Genomic DNA, 23,622 nt, shown 5'->3' with positions numbered 1-23,622 from the left:
ATATAAACTACCAGTGACTCAAATAGTTAGACTTGATAACTTAACATCATAAAACTAGAAATTGGACCAACGTCAACTTGGCATACACTTATTTCTAATCAACACAAGAAATTAGACCACATGTTTCTCGTCATGACGAAAATTTGATATATTTGTCAAGTGCAAAACATAAAAAGAACAAAACCGTTAGCTGGGCACCAAAGGAATCAATAGTATTAAACACAACAGAAAATTTACATATACATATCAAAGCTAATAAAAGCATGCACGGACATATGCAATCACGTGACTGTAACAACTAACAAGTTGAGCACATCTCGTTGATGCAGCAACATATATAATTGGGATGTACATAGAGATTGAAGAAAGGTGGGGGGTTGACCAGCTTGCATTGGATCAGGAACAACCAAAACATTTACTTAAAGAGAAAAATTTAGATGAAGACGGCTCTGTATCAGACTCGGGTTTCTTTTGAGGAAGCTGCTTAAAAAATGCTTTCACAGCTCCAGTTACCCCGTCCTCATTTTCCATGGCCTTGGCAAGTTCAATTGCATGATCCTTTACCTGGAAGTACAGTGACCAATTCAATGTAATAGTTAACTTTAATCTGAGTGCACCCAACAGAACTAAACAAGAATTAAATCAAAGCATCTGCTTTTGAAAGAAGCAAGCTCATTTCATTTGGCTAATACGCATTAAGGTTCAAGGGAATTATTTTTTTATTTACCTTGGGATCTAGCATAAAATTTATGGCATCAATCAACTTAGGAAGAGAAAACTCGTCAACTGGGATAGGTGGAGGCCCAACTCCTCTATCATGCACTCTCTCACCCCAAAACGGTTGATCGCCAAAAAAAGGGACTATGGTCGTTGGGCACTGCCACAATAAATATAAGTTATTAAAAACAAACCCAAATGATATGATATTTACTAAGGATTAAAAGAGGTCTTAATTTCTTACAGCGGCTTTCAACCCTGCAGCTGTTGTTCCTGCTCCTCCATGATGCACCTGCAAAAACATGGTAAAACAATTAGAATTTGCAGAGCTAAATAATTGCAAACAAAAATTTAAATAGCAAAATTTAATTTGATATAACTATTGTATTTCTTGTTATCTTTAATGTGATTTTTACTTTTAATAAAATGCTGAACTGAGAGTATTGAACTAGATGATCTTACCACTGCTTTGCAGTGTAAAAATAGCCAATCATGAGGAATATTATCCAACAAGTATATAGAGTCCTTTGGTTCTGTCACTGGGAAAAAACATTTTGTTAAAGAAACAAAAAAACTAATAAACAACTCAAATGAAAGCATGATAAAGCAGTATCCTTACAATTTCCAAGACCTCCCCATCCTTTATTGATGATGCCCCTCTGTCCTGTGGTCTCCAGTGCTTCTACAATTATTTGTGTCATCTTTTTTGGATCTTGGACCGGCTGTAACAGAAATGAAATTTAAGTATATATAAAGAGGGAGGGGTAAGAGAGAGAGGGTAGGAGAGATAGGAATCCATGAGAATAAAAAGTATGAAGAAATCATTTGTTTTATAAAAAAAAGGAAAAGGAAATTGTGCAAGACATATACGAAGGAAGGAGAGGATATCCTTGGCAAGAAAACTACAAATAGAGCAAATTTCTTGAACCATCAAACAAACTCATGAAAACTACGGTTGCAAAGCAAAGCCCAATTTGGAAGCACGTCTTAAAACGAAAATCCCCTTTTGAGTTGAGAGACCATGAGCCAAGCATCAAAGAGATGCAAGGATCTTTATTCTATCGCATAATGATGCTAAAACATCTAAACAACCTGAAAAATCTTAGCACTCCTCCAACCCAAAAGACCAGAAAATGTGAACGTAGGACACTCTCGCAGAATCTTAACCCCTTCTTTCCAAACCCAATTGTTAGCTTTGTGTTTGTGATTGACAGCATTTTGTTAAACCAAGTGAAATAGCAAGATGTTGGACACGATGTCTTGACATGCTTGTACGATATCGCGGTCGGTTGTTATTTCAGTTTCTTGGAAATTTGTTTTTCAGCGTGTGTTTAGTGAAGATTCTTTGTTGATTTGATTCACGCATTATGCGGTTCAAAGTGCGTATTTTAGAAGCCCAAAGATCGGTTCCAGCTGTGCAATGTTTCCTAAGAATGGTTGTCAAAACATTTAAGGAAACATTAGATCAGATTTGATTTGATTCTGCAGAAGATTGTGCAGAATGAATGTCGAAACATTTAAGAAAATATTTGATTTGATTCTGCAGAAGATTGTGCTGGATGCCGAAACATTTAAGGAGACATCAGATTTGATTTGATCAGATATTCTCCAGAATGGATGTCAAAACATTTAAGGAGAGATCAGATTTGATTTGGTTTGTTTTGATCTGCTGTTTTTTTTGCCCTGTTTTTTTTGCCCGAAGCCCATGCTTATCAAAGGCTATTTAAAAAGAACTTTGCTAACCTAACTAAATAGAAGAGAGAGCTACAGTTGAGCATTGAAAAATTAGGATTTTTGTTTTTGTTATTTGTGAGTCATTCTAGTATCTCCTTGATACTTGAATTGGACTGAGTTTATTGAGTTGTAATTGTGAATCACTCATGAGCTTTTAAGCAAAAGTCTATTCTATTTCATTGGAAGTTTGTCTTCTATTCTTTGACTGTTTTTAGTTGTTATCACTGTTGTGTGATTGAAGGGAAGTGAGAGGGGTCTCATATCTAGGAGAGTCTTAAATAGAAATTCCAAAGATAGTGATTAGGTGAGAAGTTTGTAAAAGCAAAGGTTGTTTAGAACTTCAAACTAATACATTATAGTGGATTTTCTTCCTGACTTGGATGCCCTCAGATGTAGGTGACGTTGCACCGTACTGGATTAACAATTGACATGTGTTATTTATTTCCTACCTTTTACACTGATATTAGTGTCATGACATCGCATACGGCATCTGACATCTTATTTACAAAAAGGTCGCCAGGTAGTTAGGACCACCCAAATATAGCCCAAAAACAACAGACTTGCATAAGCAATTAACAAGCATAAGCAATTAACAAGCGAACAGTTAAAACTGAAAAGTATATGTATAAGTATAACAGATTAAAAATTGTTCGTACACATAACACAAGTATAAGGGGAGATGGCCGGTTTTTTAAGACTTCAAATCTGCATCAAATAACTAGCATTAATCTTATTCAATCAAAGTCAAGGCAAAAAAAAGACCCTGACTATGAAGGTGCTTTGAATTTCCAAATTTAATCATTCAAGTCAAGTTTCACTCTATTTGGAGAATGAGGTTAAGCTATACAAGAATGATTTGCAAAAGTGATCATTTAAATGCCAAGCTACCTTCATTGCAGCATACAAGAGCACTTTTAGTTTCTGTTGTTCACTCTATTCGGAGAATGAGTTAAGCTATACAAGAATGATTTGCAAAACTGATCATTTAAATGCCAAGCTATCTTCACCGCAACATACAAGAGCAGCACTTTTCATTATCGTTTTTCAATATGGATAGGTTCCACCAATTTGTCTTAAAAATGCTTTTCTACCAGCTGTGATGTGGAAAAAGAACTATATATGGAGATTCAACTTGTGTTCCACCGATGAAGGTGTGTTGAGAAATTTGAAATTATGTTATGAATTATGATACTATGAGAATATTTTGTTATAAATAGGATAGATTTAGATCTGATTTGATTGGTCTTGTCCCAAAATCAAGGGATTGGTTGTACCTACTGATTAGTATAAATAAACACGTCAAGGGATAATCTCCCAAATAATTCAGATGAATTCATTATCTATTATTCAAGTGAAGGGAACAAGGTTTAGGCGTTAGAAATGGAACCCTCCACACTTGGTTTGAAACAGTGTTATATCAACCCCTAACGGATGTAGCAACTGACTTCGAAACGCATTAGTAAAACTGTACTGAATTTTATACAACGTAGATAGTATATAACTATACATGTAGATATTTAAATAGAAATATTCCATATATATATAGGAATAACATATTCTATTTTAGTTAATGTTGCTAATTTTGTATCTTGATTTGTTTATGAGAGTCTTCGTGGTGTAGTTTAGACATATGGTTTTACCATACGCCTCTATTATTTTCTCTCACTCAACATGGTATGTCATCTAGAGCCTAGAGCCTACTGAGAGGCAACCTTAAACTATGCTACCCGATGGATCTAATCTACGATAATCAAACAGCACTGCATATTGCCTCAAATTCAAGTTTACATGGAAGGACAAAGCATATTGAGATAGACTGCAGTTTTATCAGAGAGAATATCGAATCAAATCAGGTGACATCTTTAAAAACTTTGTCAATTTCAATGATCAATTGATAGATGTTCTTACAAAATCCATGACATTCACCACTGTGTGACCAGCAATCACCACTGACATTCATCCGCCGACAACCACCACTTTTAACCACTACTAGTTAAATTACTACTAAATAAGTATATTATATATTTGTAATATTTTAAGTACTTTGCAAACCAAATGGTATTGAATTGTTTGCATTCAGCTATGTTTATCATGAATAATTTATGTTGAAACTTATTTAGGTTTTTGAAAATTTCATAATTCAAAACTTAAATTGATATTGGTTTTTGAAAATTTTAAACTAGAAAACCACTTGAATGGGGCCTAAACAATTAGTTGTGACTGACCAATGAGAAGGGTGAAAAATGATGGCAAAAGTGAGAAAGGAGAAAAGTCCAAGAGTTGTTTTGGCATTTTTAAATTTCAAAATTGATAACATACCCTAACCAAAAGCCCTTATATTTGTTTATTCTCAAGGGCTTTCTGGAATTTTCGATCTCCTGCTAAGTTGTGTCTGCTATGCCAAATCACTCTACTACTATGTATCCTGTAGCCAGCCAGAGCCGCTCTTGTACGCCGCTATATGGCACTATTTACTGCACTGATTCCAAAGGTTCCTTCCTACATCTAGATTATCATATAGAGGATATTGCCGATAAGATAAATGTATGATTCAAATAAATAAACTCACCAGGCTACCGAACCCTATGTAAATCGGCTTGTCTCCATCTTCAAGCCATTTTACAAGGGACTCAGGAGGTTCGTAGTTTGATGCTAGATCAAGAAAGCAAAATCCTACTACATCGATTTTGGGTCCCCAATCTGCAAACAAAAAACAATATATTTAATCCTTGGTAGAATGATCTGAATAATTGGATTGAAAATACACAATGTCTCCACATTTATATACAAGAGAGAATCTCTTAAAAAATGAATAGCTAATATTTACAATTACAAAAAACATTGCCCCTCAAGCTGAACTATATGCATCCAACTTGTTACATATACAATCTATATGAGGTCCTCGTAGAAATTTAGTAATGATATCGGTCAGCTGATTGTTGGAACTCATGGAGGAGTTCTTGATGGTGTTTGAGAGGAACTTTTATCTGATAAAATGACACAACTTTTATAAATTGAATTCTCTTGTGAAAAATTGGGTTTCAGGAAAGATGCAATGTTGATTTATCATAAACAAGCTCCATAGAACCAAACTTAGAAAACTAACATGTGCAATGGCATGACGTGCCCACATACAAATCCTGGCAACGATAGTTTCTTGTTCACCCATTAAATAATGTTCCTCTAAAAGGAATGTAATAACCTGAAGTAGACTTCATACCATTTATATCAGTTTACACAATTTGTGCTTCTATGTGTGTTTGTTCAACAATGCTGGCTTGGTCAAGGTCTCCGCAAACAAGCCTTTCACCACCTGATCTTTTAGCATGTCATTAGATACAAACAACTTCATTCTCTTAAAATTTGAGTTTGGAGCTATAACTAAACCTCAAAAAGTGTAAGGTCAGGATTGTTCAAGCCTTAAAAGCACTACCTAAACTATAGTTCTAGTTGATATGGGACACTCCACACATCCTCTCATACTCAAGACTAAACATCTAAAGAAGCATAGACTAATGTAAATGAAAGAATAAAAGCTTCACAATGTGAATGTGGGACACTCAACACAGCCTCTCATTCTCAAGACTAGACATCTAAAGATGCGTAAACCTCTAAACCAGGGACAAAAGTGAGTAGATTAATATGACCTAGACCCAATACAAATCTAGAATACTCTGATATCAATTTAAGTTTTGTATAACTCATCTTCACAAAAAACTTATAATGTGAATGTTGTCCAAGCCTTATATGCACTACTAAGCGGATACACAAGATTTGCATAAAAGATGAAACTAAGATATTAAGGAAACTAACTACATAAATATAACAAAAGAAATTTAGAAAATATTCTCCTAAATATATGGTACTTTCCAACAGAGATCAATGATTTATTAAGCACCATTTTCATTAGTCACGGAGACCACCAAAAAACAGTAACATGCTAAAGAGCACAGAGCAGAAATTATTAAAACCAAGAGACGTCCCTCAACAAAATGATGAAAACAACAATGAGTGAACTAAAGGTAAAAATGGCAACAAATACAAAATATAAAGATTATGATTTAAAGTAACCACCTTTTGGTTTAGGAACAAGATGAGGACTCCATATATATGCATGAGGAATGTCAGTTTCAGAACCTTGTGAGCCGCTTAAATATGTGACTGGCCGTAGCTTCAACTTTTTCTTCCTAAGATCATTAATCATGTCTCGTATTCCAAGCCAAATTAACGAGTCAACTATTTGATAAGAAAGCTGAAAAGTTATGAATGATCAATATTAAGTCAAACATAGTTGCAACAAATTTGGTGGATGAAAAAAACCAGATTTGATTAATGAACTCACCCTATAACCAGCTTGTTGCTTTACACGAGACAAGGGATGAGGAAATTCAGTTGTTGGCCTGGGTGAAAAAGATAAAATACATATAATGCACTTCAATCACAAGGGAAACTATAAGAAATAACCAACTTTTAAAGAACTAAAAGAAAAATTGGTAAACAAACAACTAGAGAAATATGGAAGAGTATGATAATATCATCAAGATGAAACTTACGTCCAAGGCATTGTGAAAAAAATATGAATTGGAATTTTTAGTGCCTCTGCAACATGGGTATGCCCTATTTTAAAAGTATAACAGTGTCAGTAGCAAAAACAATGATATGCATTAAAGAGTATTATCTTCCATTGTCATCATAAAAGTAGAAAAATAGAATCAACCAGCAAGAAATGTGAAAGAATAATTTGTTGGAAAATATATTATTTCCGATTTTATTATTGTCTTTAATAGTAACTTTATTTTTCTTTATTCTCAATTAAGGATAAAATAAATTGTAATTATTGTATTTTCACTATATAAACCAGCTAAGACTGATGAATAAAATATAACAGCTTTTACCAATTTTTTCTAATATGGTATCAAGAGCACTGGGTTAGGGGTTACCGTAAAAGCTTTCCTCAACCTATTTTTGTTGGGTTAGAGGTTACCATAAAATTTCCCTGTACGTATTTTTTGACCCAATTCACATACTCTATTAACCTCCTATGGCGAATGACAACAACATGTGGCCTCCCCTATCACAAGCCTACACTGGATCCAACCATGGCGACCAACCACAATCTGATTCGGACGGTGGCCGCGGAAACGGTGTACATGAGGAACCGTCGGTGGTCATAAACAGTGGCAGTAATGACGGCAACAATGGAAACAGGAACAACATTGTTTTTGGTGACGGTGATTCCAACATAGGCGGTAATGATCGAGAGGGTTCCTCATACTCCCTCAAGGTCAATATCCCTAAAATGAATGGGAATAACTACAATGAATGGGCTCAAACCGTTCGATTGGTATTGGATAGCAAAGGAAAAATTGATTTCTTAACAGGAGCAGTAGCTGAACCGGCAACAGGAGACCCTCGTTACAAACAATGGAAGTCGGAAAACTCCTTGATTATTGCGTGGCTGGTAAGCTCTATGGAAACTGGAATAGGTAAGCCTTACATGTTTTTACCTTCTGCAAAGGATGTTTGGGAAGCTGTTAAGGAAACATACTCTGATATTCAAAACTCCTCTCAAATTTTTGGTTTAAAATCAAAGTTATGGCATGCGAAACAAGGTGACAGGAGTGTAACTGCTTATTACAATGAACTGTTAACACTGTGGCAAGAGTTAGATCTCTGTTATGATGACAAGTGGAGGTGTACAGAAGACAGTGCTTTGTTTCTCAAGAGGCAAGAAAATGATCGTGTATTCATGTTTCTCGCTGGGCTCAATAAAGACCTTGATGAGGTAAGAGGTAGAGTTTTAGGAAAAGTACCATTGTCAACTCTTCGTGAAATTTTTGCAGAAATAAGAAGGGAAGAGGCACGACAAGGAATTATGATGGGTAAGACACAACGAAATTCTGAATCTGAAGGCTCAGCTCTGGCTACTAGAAACCTTGACGAGGGAAGAAGGTCAGACAAAGTTCCTTGGTGTGATCACTGCAAGCGCGAATGGCATACACGTGAAACTTGTTGGAAGCTCAAAGGCAAACCTCCTAACTGGAAGAAGAAAAGTGGTCGTGCATTTCAGGCTAGTAATTCTGATCAAGGGCAGCAATCTCTTCCATCTCAGTTCCCATTCACTACGGAGCAACTAGACAGACTGTACAAACTCCTTGAGTCTCCAACCCCTTCTTGCTCTATAGCAACAAAAGGTAATTCTGCATTTCTTAGTGTCAGTCCCAGTCATACTTGGATAGTAGATTCAGGAGCCTCCGATCACATGACAGGTGAATCTACTTTGTTCTCTTCATATAGTCCATGTGCAGGTAATCAAAAAATAAAAATTGCAGATGGCTCTTTTTCAGCCATTGCAGGTAAAGGGTCAGTTGTGTTGTCTCAAATGTTAACTCTTAAAAATGTCCTTCATGTTCCAAATTTATCTTGTAATTTAATATCCGTGAGTAAATTAGCCCAAGATATAAATTGTCAAACTAATTTTTTCCGATCTCACTGTGTCTTTCAGGATTTGAACTCGGGGAAGATGATTGGCAGTGCTAAGGAGAGTGGAGGACTCTACTACCTTGAAATTGGATCTGCATCACAACTACCTTCAAAAACAATAAGTTCCTGCTTTGAGTCTTTTTCCGTTTTGAATAATAAAGATGACAACATTATGGTATGGCATTTAAGATTAGGTCATCCTAGTTTTCTTTACTTAAAACACTTGTTTCCTAAGATATTTCACAATAAAAACTTTCTTCGTTTAAATGTGAAGCATGTGAATTTGCAAAGCATCATCGTTCCCAGTTTTCAATACAACCTTATAAACCATCAAAGCCTTTTTCTATTATACACAGTGATGTTTGGGGCCCTAACCGTACAAGTACACTCTCTCTCAAAAAATGGTTTATCACATTTATAGACGACCATACAAGAGTATGTTGGGTGTACTTGTTAAAGGGAAAATCAGATGTTTGTCAGGCTGTAAAGAATTTTGTTTTAATGGTGCAGAACCAATTTCAAACAAATATCCAAATCTTTAGAAGTGATAATGGCAAAGAATATTTAACACTATCCTGGGTGATTTTTTTCTAAAAAATGGGATTGTTCATCAAAGTTCATGTCCTAATACTCCTCAACAAAATGGAGTGGCCGAAAGGAAAAATAGACATTTACTAAAGGTTGCTAGAGCTCTACTTTTTTCAAATAAAGTACCAAATTATTTGTGGGGCGAAGCTGTTTTAACAGCTGCGTATTTAATTAACAGAATGCCCTCCAAAATTCTCAATTTTCAAACTCCTATTAACGTCTTCAAAGAATGTTTTCCTAGTACTCGTGTTTTAACTGATTTGACTTTAAAAATCTTTGGTTGCACAGCCTTTGTTCATGAACATAAAAATGTTGGAAAACTTGAGCCACGTGCTATAAAATGTGTCTTTGTTGGATACTCCCCAACCCAAAAAGGATATAAATGTTTTGATCCAAAAAATAAGAAAATGTTTGTCACTATGGATGTTACATTCTTTGAAAATAAACCTTTTTTTGATGACACTCATCTTCAAGGGGGGGAGATAAACGAAGACTCGTTTCAAATTGAGGACATGAGTTTTTTAAATAACTTATCTTTACCAATATCACAAAATTCTAAGTTTTTTACACCTGCACCAACAGAAAATGGCCGCGATTCTTTATCTGATCCTACTCCTGTCATGAGTAACGAACCTTGTGAATCCGAGCCTACATTTTCTCTTGTAGAAAATAACGAGAATCCTGAAAACGATGATAATGATGATCTAATTGAAATGCCACAAAATAATGAGTCACTTCAACAAAACAAATTTGAATTAGGAAACGGGACTTGGAAAGGAAAGGTTTTTGTGAAAAAGCACCATAAAGGAAAGGACAAGTCCACATCTCAACACTGCCAGGAATCTGAACCGGGGAATGATCAATTTCCTAACAAAAGAAAAGGTAAGTCTATCTCTGTTTCTGAGAGTCGTATTTTGTATCCTGATATAGATGATCCTGTTGCCATTAGAAAACCTGTCAGATCTTGCACTAAACATCCCATGTCCAATTTTATATCATATTCAAATTTGTCTTCATCTATGTCTGCCTTCACTTCAAAATTGTCTAGTGTAGAAATTCCAAAAAGTGTACAGGTTGCTCTAGAAATTCCAAAGTGGAGGGAAGCTGTACTTGAGGAGATGAAAGCTCTAGAAAAGAACAAAACTTGGAGTGTTACGCCACTACCAAATAGCAAGAAGACAGTTGGATGCAAATGGGTGTTTACTGTGAAGTATAATTAGATGGGTCAATTGAAAGGTACAAGGCTCGCTTGGTGGCTAAAGGCTTTACTCAGACCTATGGTATAGATTACTCAGAGACATTTGCTCCTGTTGCAAAATTGAACACTGTCAGAATTCTTTTGTCTCTTGCTGCTAACCTGGATTGGCCTTTGCACCAGTTAGATGTTAAGAATGTCTTTCTTAGTGGCGATCTTGAAGAAGAAATATATATGGACATTCCTCCTGGCTTTGAAAACAAATTTGGATCAAATGTGTGCAAACTAAATAAGTCTTTGTATGGATTAAAGCAGTCCCCTAGAGCTTGGTTTGAAAAATTCACTCAGTCCATGAAGAAACAAGGGTACATCCAAGGACAGGCTGACCACACCTTGTTCACAAAATTCTCCCACGATGGGAAAGTTGCTGTCCTGATTGTTTATGTTGATGATATTGTCCTTACTGGAGACGATACAGTGGAAAAGAGAAATTGACAGTAGACTTTGAAATCAAGGATCTGGGATTCATGAGATATTTTCTAGGTATGGAGGTTGCTCGATCAAAAAATGGTATTGTGGTTTCACAGCAGAAATACATTATAGACTTGTTGAAAGAAACAGGAATGAGTGGATGTCGTCCTGCAGATACCCCTATGGATCCGAATGCTAAACTTTGGGGAGAAGGTAATGTTTCTGTTGATACTGGGAGATATCAGAGATTGGTTGGGAAATTGATTTATTTGTCACACACCCGACCTGATATTGTTTTCTCAGTTAGTGTAGTGAGTCAGTTTATGCATTCTCCTTTCGAGGAACATCTTGAGGCAGTATATAGGATACTGAGATATTTGAAGGGAAATCCTGGAAAGGGATTGTTTTTTAAGAAGACTAGTGAAAAAAATGTGTCTATCTTCACCGATGCCGATTGGACAGGTTCAGTCACAGATAGAAGATCAACATCTGGATATTGTACCTATGTTTGGGGTAATCTTGTGACATGGAGGAGCAAGAAACAAGGAGTTGTAGCAAGGAGTAGTGCAGAGGCCGAGTTTAGAGCTATGTCTCAAGGTATTTGTGAAGGATTATGGATCCTTAGAGTCCTAGAAGAACTTAAGATGAAAATTGAGCTTCCATTGAAATTGTACTCTGACAGTAAAGCTGCTATTAGCATAGCTCATAATCCAGTTCAACATGACAGAACCAAGCATATCGAGATTGATCGACACTTCATAAAGGAAAAGTTAGATGCGGGAATCATATGTCTACCCTTCGTGACTTCAAGTCAACAAACTGCGGATATCCTGACCAAAAGCTTGGCAAGACCTACTTTTGAGTATTTGATAGACAAGTTGGGTATGATAGATATCTATGCACCAACTTGAGGGGGGGTGTTGGAAAATATATTATTTCCGATTTTATTATTGTCTTTAATAGTAACTTTATTTTTCTTTATTCTCAATTAAGGATAAAATAAATTGTAATTATTGTATTTTCACTATATAAACCAGCTAAGACTGATGAATAAAATATAACAGCTTTTACCAATTTTTTCTAATATAATTCAATATCAGAAACAATAATTCAAAATTTAAATAGAGAAATGACAAAATGTTTTATCATGTAAAGGTTGTATAAGAGAAATAATTTGAATGGATTAAGATCCGAATCATCTGATTTAAATTGTATGTTGGCATCTTAATTCCCTTTGTATTTTTCTTTCCTAAGTTCTAGCATCTTAGATAGTATTTCCTATCCAACTCTATTTGGTAACAGCCCATGCTTTGATCTAGAAACCGTTATGTAGGGTAACGCCACCCGTCGACAAAATGACGACAACCTTCACAACACTTTTCAGAGAAACCAACCCAAACGTCATTGTGTTTTGGTGAGGCCCTATTTCAAAATTTCAACCTGCAACTCATCATTCACAATCCCAATGGAAAGAACTATTTTGAATGGCTGGCCTATAAAATTGACACTGGACTGGATAATTGGTGAAAAGTATGGCATCTGGCTGGACATAGCACACAACCTTGAAACAACGATCCTTCCCCGCAAAAATGGTATTTGACTATGGCCCTTCTTAGTACCAAACTGAATTCACAGACTCCGTGAGTCATTTAATTAATAGCAAGCAGCTGATCACATGATAGATTATACCAAATCAATCCTTGTGAAAGTAACAGAAGAATTAAAATTGCACATGGCCCAATTTCGGCAATAACTGAAGCTGCGTTATTTTGACACAGATTTGAAATCGAAATTTGACTATTTAGACGGTTAGCACAATTCAAATACGTGGTAATGCTGTTTATTAATCATCCACCGAACACAATTAACCACGATTTTGAACGTCATTAGCCACTACTCTTAGGTGTACATATATACAGGATTAGGATCTGAAATATCTAATTCAGATGAGATAAATCTTCTGTTTTTATCTCTTATCCTTTTATTCACTAGCATTTTTCTAACCAACTCTGGTCATATATTTCATCTTTGTGTGTGTGTGTGTATGAGTGTGTATTTCATCCTTTTATTGGTAAATAATGGTATTTTTCTAACCACCTCTTCAAAATTTAAAAATGCGTGTATAATATGAATCTATATACACACTATATACATATACATAGATACATATGTGCATACTTACCAATATGTGTGTGTTAAATAGCCATAATACTGGGATATAACTGCCGCAACACCAGAGTAGCATTGGATTTTTTTATTGCACATCAAACCGTTGCTAAATAAAATTGCACAAAATTAATGAACCATATCATAAAAAATGTAAGTAACAAGAAATCATACCATATGCTGGGGGATTGGCAATGATTGCGTCTGCTTTAAAGGGGACACCAGAATCAATATCAGGTTCTTTACAAGCAGGAAGCAGAGAGTTAATAATTTCTTTCATTTGATTTCTCTGAGTAGGTATGTCAGAGGGTCCTGATGGCAGAAAGCCCTTATTTTTAACCATATCTGCACCGGCATAAAAAGTCAAAGTAAAAACATATAACATAGTTGAAGAAAAGACGATAATAAATGTCATGATCTGAACTTAGTAAAAAGTTTATCCATGACACAACACATTTGAAGTGATTTAAGACATACTCCCAACTATTTTCAGTAACTTATTGGTTAAGAATGTGCAATGAGTCAATGAAGAGTAACCAACTTATTCATTTGCTTAACCACTGAAGTTACCATTTCTAACCAGGAAATTTTAAAAGTTGCAAAGTTTCTTCCCCTGCCACTGCCACTTTTGACTTTCCCAAATAAAACACATTGGAAAGTATTATGGGACAGAAGAAACTAAGAAAACATGCATTAAAACAACTCAAACACCAGAAAAAGAAACTGCAGTTGAGCACGTGGCACATACAACCAGCAAGGACTTTTGGATCGCCCCCTAACGGATAAAACTCCAACCCAGCCGTCAAAACAAACTCCTTGAAATTGGAATGAGTTGCTAATCTAACACGATGACCATAATCCTGCATGTAAATTTGAATAAGCGCCTCTAATTCGTATACAAATATACCTTAAAAAAAATTGTTAAAAACAATATTCATTCAACAAAAATAGAATAGTGACTTTTGTAGGACAAAAATGGGAGCTCCAAGCTAAATAAATATACAGCCGAAAATACATAGCTACAAATATTAGAGACAAGTGAAAGAGCATTACCAAAAATGGACTACAAGTTTGTAGCATCTCCTTTAGTTTAAAAGTTTGTAAGAGAACATTTTTCAAAAGAGAAAAAACTACACAACTTTGTATATACTGTCAAGGATCAACTTTTGAAAAAGGATGAAGTTATTCCGTGACGGCTTATGAATTGTTTTATGTCTAAAATACTCATTCATACAAGAGCCAACTGTTGACTAATTGAGCTTCAAGAGTCTTAATCCTTTGACTTCAAGTGTGAACAATGTACAGGTTCACCTTGCTTTAATAGAAGCAAAGATAAAAAAAAATATTCATGAAGTAGTCATATAGATTATGAGATAGCACATCAAGGACCAACTCTCCACACAAAGCTTTAAGTGTTGTGATGGAGGCTGATAAATGGTTTAAAATCTAACATATACATAAGAAATGGAACTTTTAGACTAAAGAAAATGTCAACAAAATATCACTCACCTATTTTACCAAAAGATCATACATCTCATTCCCATGTACCAACAACAAGCAACATATCGAAAAGACAGATTTAGGACATAATAAAATGCAACTATTACTATACCTGCAAGCGTTTTCCGATTGCAACAAATGGTTGTACATCTCCCCGTGTACCAACAATAAGCATCACTATATTCAATGGAGGAATGTAATCAAGGTCCGTTGCACCAAGTGAATCATCAATAACATTATTTACATGATTGGATCTAGCACCAAGAACTTCAGTTTCAACGTCTATTGGAACCTCAAATTCTACAGTTCCGTCATCTTTTACAGTAGCTATTCTGTTCAACAATCTAAGCTGCACAGTTGTAAATATTAACTGAAGTTTCAGCCACGTGATTAAAAACAAAAATAAAGATGGTGATGATAGTAAATAGAAACATAAAGAGAAAAGAAAGTAAGGTATGATGTAGTATAAAAATTTAATAAGGTAATTTAGATGGATCAGATAAAGCAATAATGTATCATAAGAAAGCATGTCTAATTTTTTTACTAAGAAATCATGTCTATTATGAGTGGGAAAATAAATAAATTATAATATGGTGAGAGTACAATTTTATCATATAGGCTCAGAAACAAATCAATGTACAATCAGAAACATTAATTACAATGGCATATGTTAGAATATGTTATTCCTATATATACAAAATACTCCTATATTTAAATATCAACACAACAGAGCATTTCTCGGTACAAGTTGATAGTGTATATGTTAACTAGCATAGTCTTTAAAACAAACCACTAATACATTGGTTAATCCTCCAAAGTCTTCCAAATAGGGCTGCTTTAAAATGCTCATAAAGTAGTAAATTTAATAAGGGAAATTGAGCATTACATGAAATCTGGTAGGAAACTAGATGGTTGAATGAGATTGAACATCAATAGCTGTATTATTCAATACTAAAGGAAATCTACAATTATTTCTAGATCTCAGAGCTCCTATGGAGAAAACATGCCCCCATACAAGCAACATAGGCTTGTCGTAATCCCCCTAATATGCTCAGCAGATCCCCTCCTAATACTACTTGCCGCGTAATCTCTCTTTCAAGATGAATTTCTTACCATGTCACTAACACAACTAACTCTTTGAGATCAGCATGCTACATGTTTCTTACTTCTTTATCCTACTATATTATTTCAGTATTATAAGTCTCTTTACTCCTTGACCAAGCATTACATCATTTTCTGCATTAAATACCTTGTCAAAATCCCCCATTTTCCTGAAACTCCCAGGCACACGTGAGGTTTACTTAAAATCTGTTAAGATTTAAATTATATTATGTTTGAGCAAATATCTGTATGATTAGGTTTGTTGGTTTTTATCTTTATAATGAACGGGTTTAGTTGTAGACTTGATTGTCGTTGTCCCACCCCTCATTTTCCTAACCATTCCTCCCATCCAAACAAAGAGCGATAATTTTTTATTCCTTTTGGGGAACAAAATATTCTTCATTACCGACATGCATACAAATATTTAAAACTTTTAAGCTTTGTTTACGAGTTTGGAGGGGAGGAAAAGAGAGGGCTTTGGGGGAAGGGGAGTAGAAGGAAAAATAGATAAATCTTTCACATATTTTGAGAGTGCTTTTGTAGAGAAGGATAAATCTTCCCTTTCCCTCCTAAACTCCCAACCAGAGCCTTAGAGAACCAATGCCATCATACAGATATGTTTCCACAGACGTAAGAGGGAAAAACAAAAAGCTAAGAGTCTTAGAGAACCAATGTCATCATACAGATATGTTTCCACAGACATAAGAGGGAAAACAAAAAGCAAACAAGCATCGCAGATTACAATAACATACCTTTTCCTGTACAGGAAATTTGTCATCAAAAATTTGTGCTGCTTCCTCAGGCCTTAGATGTCTCTGTCTCTCTGTTTTTGACCTTTCCAACTTAAAATTACTTGGACTTGACTCTAATTTATCTCCATGGGATATATCTACTGGCAATGTGGTCACTTTGGGCAACCCCCTGCTTGGAATGCCTAAATACAGGGAGAAAACAAGACCCCCATAGTTAGACCTAAAAATGAGCAATGAAATCAAACAAAACAGTGGTATCAAATAAAATATTGGGAGAGAAAAATGAGGTATATTAAAATGCTAAGCGGACATGGCACGTTTAATATTTATCAAGTTAAGAGGCTATCAGTTTTGAATATAAAAAGACATTCACAAGCTTTGCTCGGCTATTGAGTTTTTCATGTGTCTCGGCCTCTGGTTTCTGTTATTGGTTTTCTAAATGAATATCTTGTCCTCCTACTGAACCTTCTTGTTTCTCTATTTTAAATAAATTTATTTCTTCACGGGGAAGCATGGAAAAAACAGGAAAACATGAGTGAGTGTAGCGCACTAACCAAGTTTTGTTGAGGAAGAAATGTCAAGATCATAAGGGAGCACATTTTAGAATGAAATTAATTAGGTACTTCTCAAATAGAGGGTCAAATGCCATGAAACCACTGCAGCAAATAATAATAAACTGCAATATTGCAGCTAACATTGGACATGTGAGCTGTGATTTAAAACATCGCTTGTTATACGTTAACTGCTTTGCATTTGTTAATTCCACATGAAGAACAAAAATCTAGATAAAACAATTGAGTATAATATTGAAGATTTTTCATCCGATTGTGATTGGATATGAATGATGATGGAAGTTCATCTAACATGGAAGTTTGGATACTCCAAATGAAGAAGGTTTACTAACTATTATATTATCCTCCAACAAGTCAATTCACCTCAATGATACATATACATGCCTTCTCCCCACCACCCAAACCACCTTAATGTCTCATGCCATGGGTATGATAGTAACTGATGAGTGTTTTTTTGGGGGGTGGGGAAAGGGGGACTACATTAGTGCACCAAACACTGTCGAAGGAAGAGGGGACCATAAGGCCTAGTGAAGGATTGACCATCTGATGATACCAACACAATTTGACAGCAAAAATTATGTGATTTATCCAGCAACTTTCTGTTAATATGCTGTTTAACCCGGGGATATATCTAATTATGGTGGTGTTCTAATTTAGTACGCACGTGTAATTAAATATGGACATAGGCACAATATGACATACAAAATAAAAAAAGAAATGAAAGTTGAATGATAAGTTGTGATCAAATCAGCAAATGCAAATCTATAAAATCAATACCATAATATAAAGATAACTAAAGATAACAACCAACTTTGGTTGGACTTTTGTTCATAGAAAATCATCTTTAAGAATACAATTCTTTTTCAAATATTAAATTTAAAAACAAACAACATGAACATTGAAACTAAAGTTTAGATGAATTCAGATAACATAGATAATATGAAACTGAAACAAGCAGATTAAATTAAAACAAATATTACACAATAAACATAATAAAATATGTGTAATGAAGCACAATAGAAAAAGCAGACATCCGATATAGGGGCGCAGGTTCGAACCCGCTGCATCCCACTTATTCACCTTTAAAAGGTGAAATTTCAATCACTTGGCTACTAGATCAAAACAAAAGCAGACAGATTTAACTGTTAGCGTCCATCATTCCGCCAGTATTACAGAAATGTTAATAATTATCTATGAAGCACGAACACCCCAAAAACGACATCAACACTGACACGGCGACACTCATAATAATTTAAAAAGTTAAATAAATTATACGTAATCACAAGTGTCGGTGCCATAAAGACACAGACACGCCTTTTTCCAAAGTTTTTGGTGCTACATAGATAATGAATATAAATATATGAAAGATTTTGGTATTAGTATAAATATATGAAAGAATTTGGCAACTTTACCAAATTAACCTTATCAAATTTTAATGTGTTCATTATTTTCGGCTATGTTTGGATATCATAAAATGAACGGAGCGGAATGGAGTGGAGCGGAGTGGGACGGAGCGGAATGGAACGGAAAGAATGTCTCATTCCATTGTTTGGAAATTTTATAACAAAATAAGGCAAGTTGTTCATTCCGCCCAAATTGGAGGGAAAGAAATATAGTGGTAAGTGATAGAATGAAATGTAATCCATACCACTTCATTCCGCTCCATTCCATCGAATTTTAAATGATTCAAACAATGGAATATCATTTCACTCCATCTCATTCCGCTTCATCCAAACAAGTGAATTAGAGTTGTGTATGAAATATTTATTTACATTTGAAAAAAATATTAATCCAAAATGACATTCTTTCGATATGACAAATTTGGTTTACAAATGTGTCAAGAAATCAAAAATCTATTTGACTACGAGGGCACATTTACAATAAATTGTGAAGTGATTAAAACTCATTCCTTTGAATTTTTTTCATTCCTTGCCCATAAAACATCTCTTGCGGTCTATATTGTTCCTTAAAGGGAGGCGCAAATAAATCCGAACCCAGCCGCCCCGCCCCCGAATTTAACATGAAAAACTCAATATAATTGGAGACGGGGTGGGTGCTAGAAAATTCCAGTTTTTAATTAGGGGGCGGGGATGCTAATACCGGTCTCGCACCCACCCCGTTAAATTTAATGTATTAACTTTATTTTTAATAATTTTATTAACTTTGTTTTTAATAATTTTATTACTTATTTACACTTTCATAATGTTAAAATATTAATGTCTATTGTAAAAAATATGCAGGTTAAAAAAAGTTACAATTTATGCGGGTGGAAGAATTGAAGTAAGCAATTCAACACCTCTTCTCTAAGTCAATTAACTGCAACTAAATCTACAAACTCACTAATTCAAATAAGAAAACAGAACAAAATCCATACATAGAGAAAGAATTGAAGTAACCTGAAGTTGAAGAACTACCGCTACCGTTATTAACGGAAACTCCATTGGAAACAACATCGATACTATCCTCAACATCCTTGCTAGTACTAACGCTCCCAGCACCTTGATCACGCTCCATTCTAACCGAACAATCGCTCGAATTAGATGAATCGGAAGAAGAGTGCCGGCGATTCTCCGGCAAGTCCTTCATTTCCGCCGCGAGATTTCCGATGGATATAACCTAGATTCGCTGCACGGTTCCAGAGTGGAGAGAGAGATTGAATTGAATCGAAGAAATGAAATGGCTTTAGAATAGTGTGTGGCGAAGGAGATGCTAATATACGCTGTGGTGCGGTTGCTTTATCATTCAGTTGTAAAACAAACCGGGTCTGATTGGACCGGACCGGACTAGACCGTTTATTGGATGGGTTTATCAGAAGGTTTGTTTGTGGAGAAGTGACGTGTTGAGAATTTGAGTGCGCGATGCTTGATTTTTAATTTACAGAGAGAGATATCGACTTTACAGGCTGCCGCACCTGATTCCATACCATCTGGATATTTTTCTGCGGGAAAGAGAAACAGGTCCACGTATGAGTACATGTGTCTTTTTCTAAGACAAACTTTTTTGTCAAAAAAAATAAATTAAAAAAGTACAGGATCTTTTTCACACAATTTTTGAAAGAAAACAGTTTTATTTAATAAATATTCCTTTCAGAAGTGAAAAAGGAATATGTAACGAACAATATAAAATATTTTTATATTATCAATCAATGAAACTCATGTATCTCGCCACATCACATTTTTATTTTTAAAATATTGTTATTATTTGATAATATAAAATATTTTGATTGGATGTCAATGTAATATTACTTTACACTAAAAGTTCACTATCTTTAACCTCTAATATTGAGAAATATTATAAGATATTATTTAATCATTTTAATGTGATTTTAAGAAAGCAAAATTCTGAATTTTTTATGTCTGTTTTATCAGCTTTCCACAATAAAATAAGACATGTTACAAGATTTTTTCAATAATAAAAAAATTACATTTAATTTTTTCAACAAAATTGTTCACAATTCAATTTTTATAGATCAATGTTTAGATTTGAGGTTAGACACAAGGACTTTGTTTGGGAGTATGAAAATAAGAAGAAGGGAGGAATTTCAAAATTAACTTTTATAATAAGAAAAAGACTAACGAGGATCCCTTAGACATCGGTTAAAAGATTTTTTTTTAAAAAGTAAGTTGAGTATTATTTAAGAAATTAAAAAGATAATTTTTTTAAAAAAATATGTGTATTCAATGCACTAATAACAGAGATAATCAACTTTTTTTTAAAAATATTATGTATATTTAATGCTCTGGATATAAAATATTTTTTTTATTATGTTTCTTAACCAATGTTCCAGAATATTGGTTGGCATGACTCTTAAAATAATGTTTATCATTAATATATTTTTAATTTTTAAAATACTATAACAATAAAAAATTATATTTAAACAATTTATCTAAGCCTTCTAAAATACGAGAAAATATATATATACTCCCTTAAATTATAATTATAAGTAAAAATAACTATTTTTATTGATTAAGAAAGTTAGTTAAGTGTAATAATTTTTTTTTGAATTCATGTATAATGTGTAATTAAAGTAAAATTTAATATAATATTTTAGTTATATTTAATGAATCAATTATCAACATTAAGTTTTTTTGAATTAAATTAATGGTATAATAGTAATACACGCATTAATTAATCTAAAATTTAATGACTTTTTCTTATAATAGTGTTCAAGATTTAAAGTCACTTTTTTTGTTATAATAGTTATTGGAGGGAGTATGGTCTAAGATTGCAATCATAGTATAAATGAGATAAGAGATTGTAAAATATATAAATAGAATGTCAAACACAAGCAAAAACACACCTAAAGTCTCACATACTAATCACCATCAATGAAGGATCTCTCAAAATATTTGTTCTGTTTGAGAATTAGAAATGGATGCAGTTGGAAAATTGATGATCTTGAAAGGTGGCTCTAGTGTCTTTTACGGTGGCGCTGGATGGACATGCACGGTTAGCACTCCAATGCCCAAATTAGTTCAGGATTCAAGATGATGAAAATCGAGATCAGGGATTGTACCTTACTCTTAGCGTTTGAACTAATTTTTATACCTTGAGCCAAGTGGAGCGGGTTTGAGATAGATTGGGCATTGGTCATTTGGGTTTTTAGATGGTCTAGAACAGTTACCCCAAAGGCTTTGTCGGACACTGAAGGAGTCAAGGGAAGCCTTAAGTGACACTGATCGGCCTCCATAACGTGGTCCTATGTGAAATGAAACTAAAGGCTTAGGATCACTTTTGAAAAAAGTAATAGGGAACAGGCGCATTTAATGTTGTTCTATCATTAAAACATTTCATCACCCTCTTCTGAAACATACAGTGACGTAACCAGTAAGGGCATGACGCAGTTTAAAGAGTACTTGAGTGCACTCAAGTTGGCGTGTATATATGAGTGAAAATCTAGTTGTTGATCTTGTAATTTCTTTCTATAATTTATTTGGTCTTTTCATTTGTCGTTGCTTATAAATAGGGTGAATTGGGTATCTGTAAAATTTTCCAACCTTTAGCATTCAAACTTATAGTTACTTTCCATAAAGCGTCTTCGTTTCTTCTTCTTCCTTGAGAGTATCATTATAAGCAATTTTCAGTACTTTTCTGAAAGCTTTCGCATTTCTTAGATTTCTAATTCTTCATCAATCTCACATAACCAGGTACTCTTCTAACTTAAGCTTTAATTTTTAACATTTCTTGTTTTCTAGTCAAGATGAGCGGTAATACGGTCGAAACTTCATATGCCTCTACAATGGGGACATCACCTGATTCTCATCTCCCTCCTCATAATAGCAATCACCTAAGACGAGAAATAATACCCTTATTTGACGATTCTGACCCAAAAAAGGTATCTGGAAATTTTTTTGGAATAAGAAACTTTTTTATATGGTTCATTAGATGCCCTTATTGTTGGTGTAAGCCCTAGAGACCAATACTTTTGGTACTTGTATCGAATTATTTATTAATAATAAAAGGTTTTTTCTTTATTATATTTGTTTAATAAAGTCCCTAGAATAGCTAGTCCATTTAATGTATCAAGTGTGATTTAATCATGAGATCCCATTAAACATAAGGACATTATTCTTAAAGTATTCGTAGCCGAGCTTTGTTGTGAAGTGGGATAACATTAAAGCATTGAGACTATTATGTATATAGACTGATGATCACATCTCATGAATCAAGGATAAGGAGTTATCAAGTCTTAAACATGGGTATGAATATTAGGAGTAATATTTATACTGGATTGACCCGTTATGAGAATACTACATAGAATGTTATGCAAAGTGTCATAAGTTATTCTCATGGTGATAGTGGTGTATACCATCTTTCGACCTAAAACCACTATGGATCCTAGATGTAGAGTCGAGTGGTTTATTGTTAATCAAACATTGTCCGTAACTGGATGACCAAGACAGTTGATGGGTACACTACGAAGCATGTTGAGGGATATGGGTGACATAGATGGAATTTGCTCATCCTGCGTAATAGGATAAATGTCTAAGGGCCCAATATTGAACTGGACAAGGATGATACAGTTTATGTCTTGTGTTCAATATAGACATAAGGGCAAAAAGGGTAATTGTACACACAAGTATTATCACAAAAGGATTTGTCAGATCACATGATATTTTTGTATCTTGGGTAGTAGTGATGTGTTGCTAAATACCGCTCACTATTTATTATGTTAAATATGTGATTTAATATAATTGCAAATGTAGCGAAAACCTACAGGGTCACACACAAAAGGACGGATTGATGAAAGATAGAGTAAATAAGGAACAACGTAAGATACAGTGCACTTAAGTGAATTGTAGAACATCGTAAGGTACAGTGCACTTAAGTAGAATACGAAATA

The 23,622-nt window shown here is 34.4% G+C and overlaps 1 protein-coding gene across 1 annotated transcript; it reads right to left on the bottom strand.

Annotated features, from left to right (window-relative positions):
* Positions 1-191: 191 nt before the first annotated feature.
* On the bottom strand, positions 192-20,211 carry LOC127101653 (sterol 3-beta-glucosyltransferase UGT80A2). The gene is made up of 14 exons (XM_051039121.1): positions 19,676-20,211; positions 16,708-16,889; positions 14,967-15,203; positions 14,103-14,214; positions 13,529-13,699; positions 7,005-7,068; positions 6,794-6,851; positions 6,526-6,703; positions 5,021-5,151; positions 1,337-1,439; positions 1,180-1,256; positions 962-1,009; positions 728-877; positions 192-564 (listed from the first exon to the last, which is right to left on the bottom strand). Exons 1-14 carry the CDS (start codon positions 19,863-19,865, stop codon positions 397-399), a joined length of 1,869 nt encoding a protein of 622 aa, XP_050895078.1. The 5' UTR covers positions 19,866-20,211; the 3' UTR covers positions 192-396.
* Positions 20,212-23,622: the final 3,411 nt, after the last annotated feature.

Source organism: Lathyrus oleraceus, chromosome 7, assembly GCF_024323335.1.
Source record: "Lathyrus oleraceus cultivar Zhongwan6 chromosome 7, CAAS_Psat_ZW6_1.0, whole genome shotgun sequence".
In the NCBI taxonomy this organism is placed as follows: Eukaryota; Viridiplantae; Streptophyta; class Magnoliopsida; order Fabales; family Fabaceae; genus Lathyrus; species Lathyrus oleraceus.
Note: the sequence above shows the minus strand (reverse complement) of the source record. Positions and strands in the feature narration are given on the sequence as shown.

Bases quoted from the DNA above. Each gene is read 5' to 3' on its own strand.
- LOC127101653 (XM_051039121.1), bottom strand. From the start codon at position 19,865: ATGAAGGACTTGCCGGAGAATCGCCGGCACTCTTCTTCCGATTCATCT. The intron at 14,215-14,966 runs GTATAGTAATAG...ATTTACATGCAG, and splicing joins CAATCGGAAAACGCTTGCAG to GATTATGGTCATCGTGTTAG. The intron at 6,852-7,004 runs GTAAGTTTCATC...TTTTTCACCCAG, and splicing joins TTTTTCACAATGCCTTGGAC to GCCAACAACTGAATTTCCTC.